Source organism: Pongo pygmaeus, chromosome 4 (genome assembly GCF_028885625.2).
Source record: "Pongo pygmaeus isolate AG05252 chromosome 4, NHGRI_mPonPyg2-v2.0_pri, whole genome shotgun sequence".
NCBI lineage: Eukaryota > Metazoa > Chordata > Mammalia > Primates > Hominidae > Pongo > Pongo pygmaeus.
The window spans coordinates 84,122,229-84,136,336 of record NC_072377.2 but is presented as its reverse complement, the minus strand read 5'-3'; the positions used below and the strand labels follow the sequence as shown (position 1 = coordinate 84,136,336).

Genomic DNA, 14,108 nt, shown 5'->3' with positions numbered 1-14,108 from the left:
GCTTCCTGCAGTTACTAATTGCTGAGGCACTTGAGCACAGCCTTTTTGCTCTTCCAGTCTTCCAGCCTGCATGTGTAACCAATTCCCTGTATTAAATCTCTCTTGATATCTAGTCTGGTTTCTCTTTCCTGACTAGACTCTGGCTACATTAGAGAATTTCTATTTCAATAATTTATCTTTAGTCTAAGACACAGTTTTCTTCTATTACCTTCAACACCTGGTTGTTTAAGTGCTGAGATTGGCAAAGTTGTTGGTGAAGGTATACTGGACGTTTGGTTCTCCTGAGGAGGCTGGACAGTAGTACATTCATCAGAATGATTAGATTTAAGATTAGAACCAGTTGGACTCATCATCCTTTCAAATGCCTGAGCTATAAAGGGGAAAACAATAGTGTTAAAATCTCAGATGTTTTTGGAATTTACTTCAAAGTAAACTACAATAAATATTCTATTTTTCAAGTTGTAAGGAGAAAGAAAGAAAGAAATGGCTAATCAAGAAAAAGAAGTAGCACTTGGCAAACATACTGTCTGAGTAGCTAGCACAGGCTCTTTAGTTGGCAGCATGCCACTTTGATAAGCTACCAATAAGTTATTTCAATATTATATCTGGTGTATGTTTGATATCTACAGAGAATAACCCTTATTACATGACTGTCTCTGTTTTTGCCCTTGTACCCCTAGAGTCTATTTCCAACATAGTTTAGAGAGATTCTTTTAGGCATAAATCATATCTCATTATTCATCTGTTAAAATCCTTTAATGGCTACCTAAAGTGAAAATTTAAGTTGTTACAATGGCTCACAAGACCCAACATAATTCATCCCTACCTCCTCCACTTTCCCAGTTACCTGTTTGACCTCATCTCTCACTACAATCCCACTCATTCACTATGGTCCAGCTACCCAGACCTCCTTGTTCTTCAAGTAAGTACTCCTCCAGCTTAGAATCTTTGCTCCTATTATTCCCTTGGCCTAGAATGTTTTTCTTGTACTCACACAGCTTTATTATCTCACTTCCTTCAAGACTCTGCTTACATGTCATATTACCATAAAGCCTTACTCTGATCACATTATAAAAAATACCACCTAAGGCCAGGCACGGTGGCTCACGCTTGTAATCCCAACACTTTGGGAGGCCAAAGCGGGCAGATCGTTTAAGCTCAGGATTGCTTTGAGACCAGCCTGGGCAACATGGTGAAACTGCATCTCTACCATAAATACAAAAAATTAGCTGGGCGTGGTAGTGTGTGGCTGTGGTCCCAACTACTTGGGAGGACTGCTTGAGCCTGGGAGGTAGAGGTTGCAGTGAGCTGAGATCACACCACTACACTCCAACCTGAGTGACAGAGTGAGACTCCATCTCAAAAAGAAAAAATTTCCTTTTGCCACTAATCTGTTAACTATCTATCACTCTTATACTTTTTAAATTTTTTAATTTAGGGTATTATCACCATCTGATATCTTTTTGTTTACTATCCATCTCTACATACATTCATAAATTTCATGAGAATATAGCTTCTATTTTGCTCTCAGCTTGAACTGCAGAATGCAGAATAGTGCCTGAATACTGCTGAGTGATTCTTCATCCAAAAAATAAGGAACACTGATAGCTCTCCCTTCAGCATTTCTCCAAACTGATCTGCTATCAACGCTGCCACTGCTAAAATAATCTTCCTCAAGTGCCACTGAATGATGGCACTCATAAAATGGCTTCCATTAACCAAGTGAAATCCAAACACTTTACTCTGGATTTCAAAGTAATTTCTAACTTGCCTCAAATCTACTTATTGATATTCACATGTGTGCTTCCTTGAAACTCACATCATCTCAGGACAGCTTTCTCATTATCTACAATCTCTATTCAAATTATCTTTTTCTTCCAATCCTTCATGGAATATGTCTCACAACCCATGAACCATCTTTCTCTTCTTATTTGATACCATTATTTTAAATGATCACTTCTATTATTTTCAACCCTAAAGCTGGTATTAACTTTTATTTATGCTCTCCTGTGGCATATAAATTAATGATAAATAGCACCGTAAATGAAACTATATGCTATAAGACATCAAAACAGAATAAATTTAAACAGATAACTAAATAAGCTCATTCCACAGTATTTTCTTTGATAAACCAAAGCTTGATCTCAGTATTCTACTGAATTTCTTTAATGATCATATCTTCTCCCCTCCTGGACCCTTAGAGTCAAAATATGTCTGAGAATTCTACCACTGAACCACCCATGCACCGAATCAAAATATGTCTGAATGCTCACCCAAAAATCTGACCTGTCAACATAAATAACGTTTCAAATCTTCATGGATGTTTAATTTCTTTTTAAGTGGGGGTGATAATTATGTGGGAGCTTGCTCTAAAATTTCTGAATTCTAGCAGATTGCCTTGGCTAACAGCACCAGTAGTCATCTTCTAGGCTACTGAAACAGCATAAGAAAAAACAAAACAACTATAAGCACTTAAACTAACCTCTTCATAAACAATGGTGGTAACATGGAAACATAAAAAGATTTAGGCTTTGTTATCTTCCAGAGCAGAGGTCAACAGCAGGGAGAAAAGCAGCTTACCTCAGGCTAACAGACTCACATCAGAGCTTTTTGGAGAATTGCTGAAAAAAGTTATCTTCATTCAAAAGAGAAAAACAAATTATTATCAGGTATTCATTCCCCTGGCTAACAGGAAGCAGTGCCTGAGCTAGTGCACAGGTCTGGTCAAAAAAGGCCCAAGTAATATTTGCTGGGAATTAAACTGTCAACGAATCTTTGAAAATGCCAAGTGGTACTCAAAAGAATAAACATGGACTTGGGGAAAAAAACAACACACACACACACACACACACACACACACACACACACAAACACACACAAAACCTGTGACAACTCAAAGACCACCAAGACTATTGCTAATAATTGTAGCTAATTAGAGAGCCAAAGAAATAATGGGAAGTGTATATATGCAAAATTCTAAAGTTGAGAAACGAAAAGAACATGAGACAAAAATGTGCAAATAGTGTGGCAGTCCTATGAATTTATAAAATCATAAATATTACCACCTTATCTTGTACTCTCATTTTAGGTTGTTATTTTCTAAAGGGTGTGAACTATTATCTTGCCCTATGCTATTAATACACAATATTGAGTACTACTATTGGTAGGTATCTACAAGTGTTTATTTAGATTAAGATGATTAACATGACAATGATGATGACAAAAACAAATAGGCAGATGAAATGCAGCATTTAGGGACTTGGTACCTGTTAAAAGTTAATGAACTGCCACTCCAGAAACTGAATGCTTCCTTTCCAGATTGGTAGTATTAATTGTGAGAGTGGAACAAAAAGAAGAGAAACCAAGCCTTGGGATGTCCCACCTAAGCCAGATAATTCAACACTAGGTCCTTGCCTTAAGAAAATAAAGAAGTTTATCTTTGTCACAATCCAATTAATTTTAAGATATATTCAATTACTGGAAGAAAATATATCAAGTTAATACTCACCTTTACTAATAGTTTCATAGCAGACTACACATACTCTTGCTTCCTTTTCTAGATATTGCAGTTTACACTTCCTATTACAACAGACACCACAAAATACCTATAAAGAATAAAATATCAAATTTGTTTTTGTTTCAAGAATGCTTACACCTACTAGAGGCAGTGTGGGGAGGTCCTAAACCTAATTAACCAAAATTCTTTTTCCTTATTGTATAAATCATTTCCTAATCACCATAATCATAGGAATTCTTAAATGATTCTTTTTTTTTGTAACTTAAATGAGGTTTCTGCAATTTGATACCATATTTCTGATAAGGAGAATTCCTTTAAATCAATTCTGTTCATTGGAATGGGAACAAAAACTATCTTTAATGAATCATTTCATAATATTAAAAAGTTCTCTGTAGTTCTTCATTTAAAACTTTTTAAAGTAAAATGTTATTTTGTTAAAAAAAAATAGGACTGATCTGAAACCAACATATTATTGAAAAATCTGAATAAAAATGTAATAGGATTTCTATGGGCAACCCTTAGAATTTATAGACAATCTTTTTATCTTGACTGTTGTCAGTCAGAACTCAAGGTCAGCTTCAGTATCTGAACCCTGTGGAAGCCAATTTGCTCTGGAGTGTTTCCCTGGGCATTGATCACAACACTAGCTGTAGATTGGTCTTGAAATTAAATGTTTGAGGACAAAGGGAAATCTGACCAAATCTGGAATATTTAATGTGTCAGTATTAGAGAGATAAGAACAAATATTCTTAAATGTCACAAAAATTAGTAATTAAATAATTGTTTCTCATTTCCCAGCATGTAATTAATGCCCCTGACAATGTAACATTTATTCAACCATCAAGCAATCTGCAAAATGACACTGCTTTATATATTTCCCTGACTGGTAGATGAAAAACACTGATTTTAAACTAACTCAATCTTGTAATTATCTGTTAATCAGCCTTTTCTATTACATTGTATTTGTTTAAAATGTCTCAAAAGAACAAAAGACTTAAAGATTTTTATAACTTACTTTCCCACATGCTCGGCAATGGTGTCGCCGTTTTGTAAAAGTAAATTTGACTTGGCAGTTCATACAGTTTGGAGCTTCTGAATCAGGAACCCAAGTAGGCTGTTTCTGGCCCAAAACCAAGCCTTCTTTGCAAGTGTTTTCAGGTACAGAATCTTCAAATGCAGTTACAAAACTAGACCCACCTTCAGAATTACTTTCTATATCAATGTAATTAGAGTTGAAGTTAACCTGTGTATCAGCTGTAGAATCTATAGCACAAGTGATTGGAACAACAGTATCTGCTGTGCTGGGTTCACTTTCTATTGTATCTGGAACATCTGGCTTATTCAGGTCCTTTGAACTCCTTGTTCTTGATGGAAGGCTAAACAATTGCTTAGGTCTGGCCCCTCCAACAGATTGACTGTTAATATCAGAGACTGATAATTGATTTGTAATCTCAGACTTACTAGTAGGTAACCCTTGTTGAATTGGAATAGTGCTTTTTTCTCCTAAAGAAAGGCCATTTTCTATTGTATTTTGTTTATCAACTGTTTCACAAATTATATTAATACCATGACTTTCCGCAATAGCTCCCGCTTCTGCGTTGAAATATATATTATTGATGTTTCCATCATCTAAGCCTTTCATATCTATCTGATTCATTTGCGATTTAGAGTCATTTACATTTTCTTCAAAAGACTTTATGTTAGTGGTCTGAAGACACTGTTCTGTCAGAAAGGCATCAAGTTCAGCATCACTAATTAGTGGGCCACTTTTTGCACCTTCATCAATATTAAAGTAATCTAAGTCTTGCCCATCCATATCATTGCTTGAAAAAGTATTAATAAAACCTTCACAACAATCAGAAGACTCTGGGACATTAGTGCCAGAAAGCCCCTCTTGAGATTCTACAACTGTAGAAATGGTGTCACCACCATCCAAAGACTCAGCTCTGATTACTGTCTGGTCAGGATCTATCTTTCTGTCTTCCATCCCTTCAATTAATGACTGAAGGAGTATGCTTTTACATTTTTCCTGTTTCAAAAGATCATTCTCTTTGAATGGTTCCCCACCTAGAACAACACTGTTCTGTATTTCTTCATGTATAGTCACTGCATCTTGTATATTATCTTTATGTTCATGCTGAGGTAAAAAATCACCCCATGCTTTACTTTCAATTAATGATCCACACATAAACCCAGATGTGGGAAGACAGGACAATGAGGACGGTACATCTTCACTGGAAACATGTAAAGCTGAAGAGGAATCTTGGATTACATCATTATCCTTAAGGTCTAAATTTTTTGAGTCTTCTTGCGCAGATTGTTTTATAACAGTCTTATCTTCCTGAAAGGAAAAGTCAGGTAATTTGAAATTTTCATCTCTTGAATTTAAGTCATTTAAGCATAAATCTTCATTTTTCGGAAGGCTGCAGGTCAAAGCACTTGTCTTGCCCTCTTCTTTTAAACATTCTGCGGCAGTTACGACTGCCACATCTACTTCCTCTTTTACTAAGCCATCATCTTTTAGTAATTCACATGGCTGGCTCTTGTGTTGTAGCTTGTCTTTGGCATCAAACATTTTGGAACTTTGTTGAGTCAAAGCAGACGACATGTTAAAATCAACAATTGATTCTAACTGATTAAAGATCTTTTTATCTTTTAAATTTTCTGTTCTACTGTAATTATAGGAATCTGAAAGTGTTGTATCTACTTTTATACCCAATTCTTTGATTCCTCCGATTTCTCTATTTTGTAATTCAGAACTGATATCATTCTGTTGTTCTCTGACAGTATCACTATCATGGTCTGTTGAAGAAACACAGGGAGTATCTGACACTGAAGATAAATCCAATCCAATCAAGGAATCTGCATTAGACTTAAAATCATCTGGCAATAATTTTTTAATATCTTCTTCACTATTAGTTGCATGAACTAAGTTACCCATGTCACTTATCAGATCACAGATAGGTTTACTACATCGTCCCATATATAAAGGTTGGATTTCATCTGAAGTACCACCATCCACAGAAGAAAGAAGATCAAGTCCTGTTACATTTTTTTCATTTTGTACAGAAGTAAGTCCCTTGAGTGTTTTTTCATTCAGGGAACTCTCATTTGTTCCATAGCTTGTTTCTGATGAGGCACAACTATTAACGCATTCTTGGTCTTTGGGGAGCAATGAAGTTCGCTGTGAGGAAGCCAACTCTGAAGAAACTGAGCAGTGGTTAGAATCATATGCATTTTGTGCATCTTGGAGATAATCTTGTTCATCTGAAATAGAGAAACAGTGTTATTCGGGAGACTTAAATCAAATAAAAATTATTAAACATATTATGTTTCCCAAGACTTCTAAACTAAATACACTTTTTTAAAAGAACATAGATTATCCTTTTGCAAAACAGAAATCACCTCCAAAACTATTTTTTTATTTCCTTTAGAGCATTTATTTTTATCTGAAATTATCTCGTTTGTGATTATTGGCTGTTTCAATTAACTAGAAAGTAAGTGTCACAAGTGCAGGGACCTTGTCTCTTTTTTTTCTGACTTACACCTCCATTGCTTAAAATAATTCCTGAAACTGAAGTGTTCAAGAAATGACTAACTGACTGCATAAATGAATGCCCTTAGATCTTGATCTCATGCATAGTTGCTCTGATAATTTGATCTCCTTGATCTTTCCTTTGTTTGGGAGGACTCCTCAAGTTGGCTTTCTACTTGTTCATTTTTCTGGCACCTGGATCCTACCCTCACTCCCCTGTGGTGCTCTAATTGAGGTTGCCAAGTGCAGTAGCATCACACACTACGGCCATGGTGATGGGCATGTGATTGTTTCAAGATGGGCCACTGAGAGGCATTCTCCTGTTACTCCAAATTTGAAGAAAGGAAGGAGACTTCTCAGGTGGCAGTGTGAATCTGGAGCTGTTGGTGGCCACAGCCACATCCAGATAAAAGAAGCCAATAGTCTGCATGGCTAGGGAGGCCTCAGGAAACTTACAATCATGGCAGAAGGCAAAGGAGAAGCACCTTCTTCACAAGGCAGCAGGAGAGAGAACCCAAAGCTATTTTTATTTGACTTTAAATTACTTTCTGGATTTTACTTTCGAATGTAGATATCATAAAGTGATAAAAATTCCACTCAAAAAAATAACTTAGTTGTGGCCAGGTTACAACTGTAATCCCAGCACTTTGGGAAGCCATGGTCGGAGGATAACTTGAGATCAGGAGTTCAAGACCAGCCTGAGCAACACAGTGAGACCCCATCTGTAAAAAATATACACATTTTTAAATTAGTCGGGCATGGTGGCGCACACTTGTGGTCCCAGCTTCTCAGAAGGCTGAGGTGAGAGGATTGTCTGAGTGCAGGAATTCAAGGCTGCAGTGAGCTATGACTGCACCACTGCACTCCGGCTAGGGTGAAAGAGCAAGACCCTGTCTCTTAGAAAAAAAAAGAAACTTAGTTGCACTATAAAAACCAGACTAAGGAAGAGCTAAAAAATAATATAACATCTTTGTTCTGACTTCCAGTTTCCTAGTCTTCATTTTAAAGAAAATAACACCCAGACTTGGTGGCTCACGCCTATCATCCCAGCACTTTGGGAGGCTGAGGCAGGTGGATAACCTGAGGCCAGGAGTTTAAGACTAGCCTGGCCAACATGGTGAAACCCCATCTCTACCAAAAATACAAAAATTAGGCCAGGCCTGGTGGCTCACGCCTGTAATCCCAGCACTTTGGGAGGCTGAGGAGGGTGGATCACAAGGCCAGGAGTTCGAGACCAGCCTAGCCAATATGGTGAAACCCCGTTTCTACTAAAACTACAAAAATTAGCTGGGCATGGTGGTGGGCACCTGTAGTCCCAGCTACTCGGGAGGCCGAGGCAGGAGAATCGCTTGAACCTGGGAGGCAGAAGTTGCAGTGAGCCGAGATCGCGCCACTGCACTCCAGCCTGGACAAGAGAGTGAGACTCCGTCTCAGAAACAAACAAAAAATTAGCCAGGCATGGTGGCGGGCGCCTGTAATCCCAGCTCCTTGGGAGGCTGAGGCAGAAGAAGTGCTTGAACCCGGGAAGCGGAGGTTGCAGTGGGCTGACATGGCGCCACTGCACTCCAGCCTGGGCAACAACAGTGAAACTCCATCTCAAAAAAGAAATAATAATAAAATAAAATACCATCTCTTGTTGTAATGAAATATCAATTCATGCAGAATTCTCAAGTTGCTTTTAGCTTGCTCATATGTTGGTCTTTCTGGGGCCAAGTACATGACTCATGCCTATAATCCCAACATTTTGGTAGGCTGAGGCAGGAGCATCACCTGAACCCCGGAATTCGAGACCAGCCTGGGCAACATAGGAAGATCCTGTCTCTACAAATAACTGAAAATTAGCCAGCATGGTGGCATGCAACTATGGTCCCACTTGGAGGCTGAAGTGGGAGAAATGCTTGAGCCTGGGGGGTTGAGGCTGCAGTGAGCTCTGATTGTGCCACTGCACTTCAGCCTGGGAGACAGAATGAGACTTTGTCTCAAAAATAAAAAAAGAAAAGAAAAGAAAAGAAAAGAAATGTCTGTCTTATACCTCCTTTGTATCTAGAAAAAAACCTTCTAGGTTCCTTACTTCTGTTTCTGGCTATGGGTCCCATTCAGTCTAAGAATCAACTAACATCTTATTATGAAATAAATGAACTTTTTGCAGAAGATAACAATGTGACCAAAATTGAACGAAAATTTTGCTAATATTACTGTATACCTGAGATAACTCAATTACAGATATTTTTAAATCCCATTAGTGGCAAAAATGGAAAATCAACAAACCTGGGTTCTGTTCAAAATCATCAAGGAGTTTGTCCAAGTCACTGACAGCTGCTTTAAAATAACTGTCCATCCTACCTCCAGACTTATTCAGAATTTAATTCTTGTATGCCTAAAAAACAGAAAGTATAATAATATTTCATTTAATTATATAACATAAATTTTATGCCATGTATTCCATGCCAGGAAACACAATCAAGAAATTGACAAAGAAATAAAATTTAAGAGTGCTGCTTTAAGCAATATACAATTTAGTTGGGGAAACTGCCCCCGTATATGTAAAAATGACATGAAAACCAACTCTAACAACATAATATTTGCATATATAAACTATTGTAAATTTTTAAACACTTACCTAAATAACTCATGGGTCAAAGAAGAATTCATAATGGAAAGCTAAAACTACTTATAAATACAACATATCAAACTACAAACATAAAAATAATGCACATAAAAACTCTCAGATTCAGGAAAAGTGGTACTTCAAGAGATACTTTGAGCCTTAAATGCTTTTTTTTTTTTTTTTTTTTTTTTAGTGGAAGACAATTATATTCTAACAAATGAAACTTTTTCAGCAGGGTTTACATGTCATCTCTTTCTATAAACTTCTCTGGAATTTTTTAATATACTTTTTATATTATACCTTAAGTTCTAGGGTACATGTGCACAACGTGCAGGTTTATTACATATGTATACATGTCCCATGTTGGTGTGCTGCACCCATTAACTCATCATTTACATTAGGTATATCTCCTAATGCTATCCCTCCCACATCTCCCCACCCCACGACAGGCCCTGGTGTGTGATGTTCCCCTTTCTGTGTCCAGGTGTTCTCATTGTTCAATTCCCACCTATGAGTGAGAACATGCGGTGTTTGGTTTTTTGTCCTTGAGATAGTTTGCTCAGAATGATGGTTTCCAGCTTCATCCATGTCCCTACAAAAGACATGAACTCATCCTCTTTTATGGCTGCATAGTATTCCATGGTGTATATGTGCCACATTTTCATAATCCAGTCTATCACTGATGGACATTTGGGTTGGTTCCAAGTCTTTGCTATTGTGAGTAGTGCCGCAATAAACATACGAGTGCATGTGTCTTTATAGCAGCATGATCTATATTCCTTTGGGTATATACCCAGTAATGGGATGGCTGGGTCAAGTGGAATTTCTAGTTCTAGATCCCTGAGGAATCGCCACACTGACTTCCACAATGGTTGAACTAGTTTACAGTCCCACCAACAGTGTAAAAGCGTTCCCGTTTCTCCACATCCTCTCCAGCACCTGTTGTTTCCTGACTTGTTAATGATCGCCATTTTAACTGGTGTGAGATGGTATCTCATTGTGGTTTTGATTTGCATTTCTCTGCCGGCCAGTGACGATGAGCATTTTTTCACGTGTTTTTTGGCTGCATAAATGTCTTCTTTTGAGAAGTGTCTGTTCATATCCTTCACCCACTTTTTGATGGGGTTGTTGGTTTGTTTTTTTCTTGTAAATTTGTTTGAGTTTTTTTGTAGATTCTGAGTATCAGCCCTTTGTCAGACGAGTAGATTGCAAAAATTTTCTCCCATTCTGTAGGTTGCCTGTTCACTCTGATGGTAGTTTTTTTTGCTGCGCAGATGCTCTTTAGTTTAATTAGATCCCATTTGTCAATTTTGGATTTTGTTGCCATTGCTTTTGGTGCTTCAGACATGAAGTCCTTGCCCATGCCTATGTCGTGAATGGTATTGCCTAGGTTTTCCAGTTTCAGCTTTCTACATATGGCTAGCCAGTTTTCCCAGCACCATTTGTTAAAAAGGGAATCCTTTCCCCATTTCTTGTTTTTATCAGGTTTGTCAAAGATCAGATGGTTGTAGATGTGTGGCATTATTTCTGAGGGCTCTGTTCTGTTCCATTGGTCTATATCTCCGTTTTGGTACCAGTACCATGCTGTTTTGGTTACTGTAGCCTTGTAGTATAGTTTGAAGTCAGGTAGCGTGATACCTCCAGCTTTGTTCTTTTGGCTTAGGACTGTCTTGGCAACGCGGGCCCTTTTTTGGTTCCATATGAACTTTAAAGTAGTTTTTGCCAATTCTATGAAGAAAGTCATTGGTAGCTCGATGGGGATGGCATTGAATCTATAAATTACCTTGGGCAGTATGGCCATTTTCATGATATTGATTCTCCCTATCCATGAGCATGGAATGTTCTTGCATTTGTTTGTATCCTCTTTTATTTCATTGAGCAGTGGTTTGTAGTTCTCCTTGAAGAGGTCCTTCACATCCCTTGTAAGTTGAATTCCTAGGTATTTTATTCTCTTTGAAGTAATTGTGAATGGGAGTTCACTCATGATTTGGCTCTCTGTTTGTCTGTTATTGGTGTATAAGAATGCTTGTGATTTTTGCACATTGATTTTGTATCCTGAGACTTTGCTGAAGTTGCTTATCAGCTTAAGGAGATTTTGGGCTGAGACGATGGGGTTTTCTAAATATACAATCATGTCATCTGCAAACAGGGACAATTTGACTTCCTCTTTTCCTAATTGAATACCCTTTATTTCTTTCTCTTGCCTGATTGCCCTGGCCAGAACTTCCAACACTATGTTGAATAGGAGTGGTGACAGAGGGCATCCCTGTCCTGTGCCAGTATTCAAAGGGAATTCTTCCAGTTTTTGCCCATTCAGTATGATATTGGCTGTGGGTTTGTCATAAATATCTCTTATTATTTTGAGATATGTCTCATCAATACCTAATTTATTGAGAGGTTTTGGCATGAAGGGCTGTTGAATTTTGTCAAAGGCCTTTTCTGCATCTATTGAGATAATCATGTGGTTTTTGTCTTTGGTTCTATTTATATGCTGGATTACGTTTATTGATTTGTGTATGTTGAACCAGCCTTGCATCCCAGGGATGAAGCCCACTTGATCATAGTGGATAAGCTTTTTGATGTGCTGCTGGATTCGGTTTGCCAGTATTTTACTGAGGATTTTTGCAGTGATGTTCATCAGGGATATTGGTCTAAAATTCTCTTTTTTGGTTGTGCCTCTGCCAGGCTTTGGTATCAAGATGATGCTGGCCTCATAAAATGAGTTAGGGAGGATTCCCTCTTTTTCTATTGATTGGAATAGTTTCAGAAGGAATGGTACCAGCTCCTCCTTGTACCTCTGGTAGAATTCGGCTGTGAATCCGTCTGGTCCTGGACTTTTTTGGTTGGCAAGCTATTAATTATTGCCTCAATTTCAGAACCTGTCATTGGTCTATTCAGAGATTCAACTTCTTCCTGGTTTAGTCTTGGGAGGGTGTATGTGTCCAGGAATTTATCCATTTCTTCTAGATTTTCTAGTTTATTTGTGTAGAGGTGTTTATAGTATTCTCTGATGGTAGTTTGTATTTCTGTGGGATCGGTGGTGATATCCCCTTTATCATTTTTTATTGCATCTATTTGATTCTTCTCTCTTTTGTTCTTTATTAGTCTTGCTACCAGTCTATCAATTTTGTTGATCTTTTTAAAAAACCAGCTCCTGGATTCATTGATTTTTTGAAGGGTTTTTTTGTGTCTCTTCAGTTCTGCTCTGATCTTAGTTATTTCTTGCCTTCTGCTAGCTTTTGAATGTGTTTGCTCTTGCTTCTCTAGTTCTTTTAATTGTGATGTTAGGGTGTCAATTGTAGATCTTTCCTGCTTTCTCTTGTGGGCATTTAGTGCTATAAATTTCCCTCCACACATGCTTTGAATGTGTCCCAGAGATTCTGGTATGTTGTGTCTTTGTTCTCGTTGGTTTCAAAGAACATCTTTATTTCTGCCTTCATTTCGTTATGTACCCAGTAGTCACTCAGGAGCAGGTTGTTCTGTTTCCATGTAGTTGAGCAGCTTTGAGTGAGTTTCTTAATCCTGAGTTGTAGTTTGATTGCACTGTGGTCTGAGGGACAGTTTGTTATAATTTCTGTTCTTTTACATTTGCTGAGGAGTACTTTACTTCCAACTATGTGGTCAATTTTGGAATAAGTGCAATGTGGTGCTGAGAAGAATATATATTCTGTTGATTTGGGGTGGAGAGTTCTGTAGATGTCTATTAGGTCCAATTGGTGCAGAGCTGAGTTCAATTCCTGGATATCCTTGTTAACTTTCTGTCTCGTGGATCTGTCTAATGTTGACAGTGTGGTGTTAAAGTCTCCCATTATTATTGTGTGGGAGTCTAAGTCTCTTTGTAGGTCTCTAAGGACTTGCTTTATGAACCTGGGTGCTCCTGTATTGGGTGCATATATATTTGGGATAGTTAGCTCTTCTTGTTGAATTGATCCCTTTACCAGTATGTAATGGCTTTGTCTCTTTTGATCTTTGTTGGTTTAAAGTCTGTTTTATCAGAGACTAGGATTGCAACCCCTGCCTTTTTTATTTGCTTGGTATATCTTCTTCCATCCCTTTATTTTGAGCCTATGTGTGCCTCTGCACGTGAGATGGGTTTCCTGAATATAGCACACTGATGGGTCTTGAGTCTTTATCCAATTTGCCAGTCTGTGTCTTTTAATTGGAGCATTTAGCCCATTTACATTTAAGGTTAATATTGTTATGTGTGAATTTGATCCTGTCATTATGATGTTAGCTGGTTATTTTGCTCGTTAGTTGAGGCAGTTTCTTCCTAGCATCGATAGTCTTTACAATTTGGCATGTTTTTTGCAGTGGCTGGTACCGGTTGTTCCTTTCCATGTTTAGTGATCCCTTCAGGAGGTCTTGTAGGGCAGGCCTGGTGGTGACAAAATCTCTCAGCATTTGCTTGTCTGTAAAGGATTTTATTTCTCCTTCACTTATGAAGCTTA

The 14,108-nt window shown here is 37.8% G+C and overlaps 1 protein-coding gene across 5 annotated transcripts in view; it reads right to left on the bottom strand.

Moving 5' to 3' along the window:
• Nucleotides 1-14,108, bottom strand: part of ZFYVE16 (zinc finger FYVE-type containing 16) — a 72,261-nt gene that overhangs the window by 35,988 nt on the left and 22,165 nt on the right. For all 5 annotated transcript variants that reach the window (XM_054487336.2, XM_063665445.1, XM_054487333.2 and 2 more), the window contains 4 exons: nucleotides 9,321-9,429; nucleotides 4,533-6,784; nucleotides 3,509-3,605; nucleotides 209-370 (listed from right to left, as the gene is read on the bottom strand). In XM_054487336.2, the coding sequence (XP_054343311.1) occupies nucleotides 209-370; nucleotides 3,509-3,605; nucleotides 4,533-6,784; nucleotides 9,321-9,390 (2,581 nt within the window). In that variant the 5' untranslated portion in view covers nucleotides 9,391-9,429. The remainder of the gene's footprint in view (nucleotides 1-208; nucleotides 371-3,508; nucleotides 3,606-4,532; nucleotides 6,785-9,320; nucleotides 9,430-14,108) is intronic.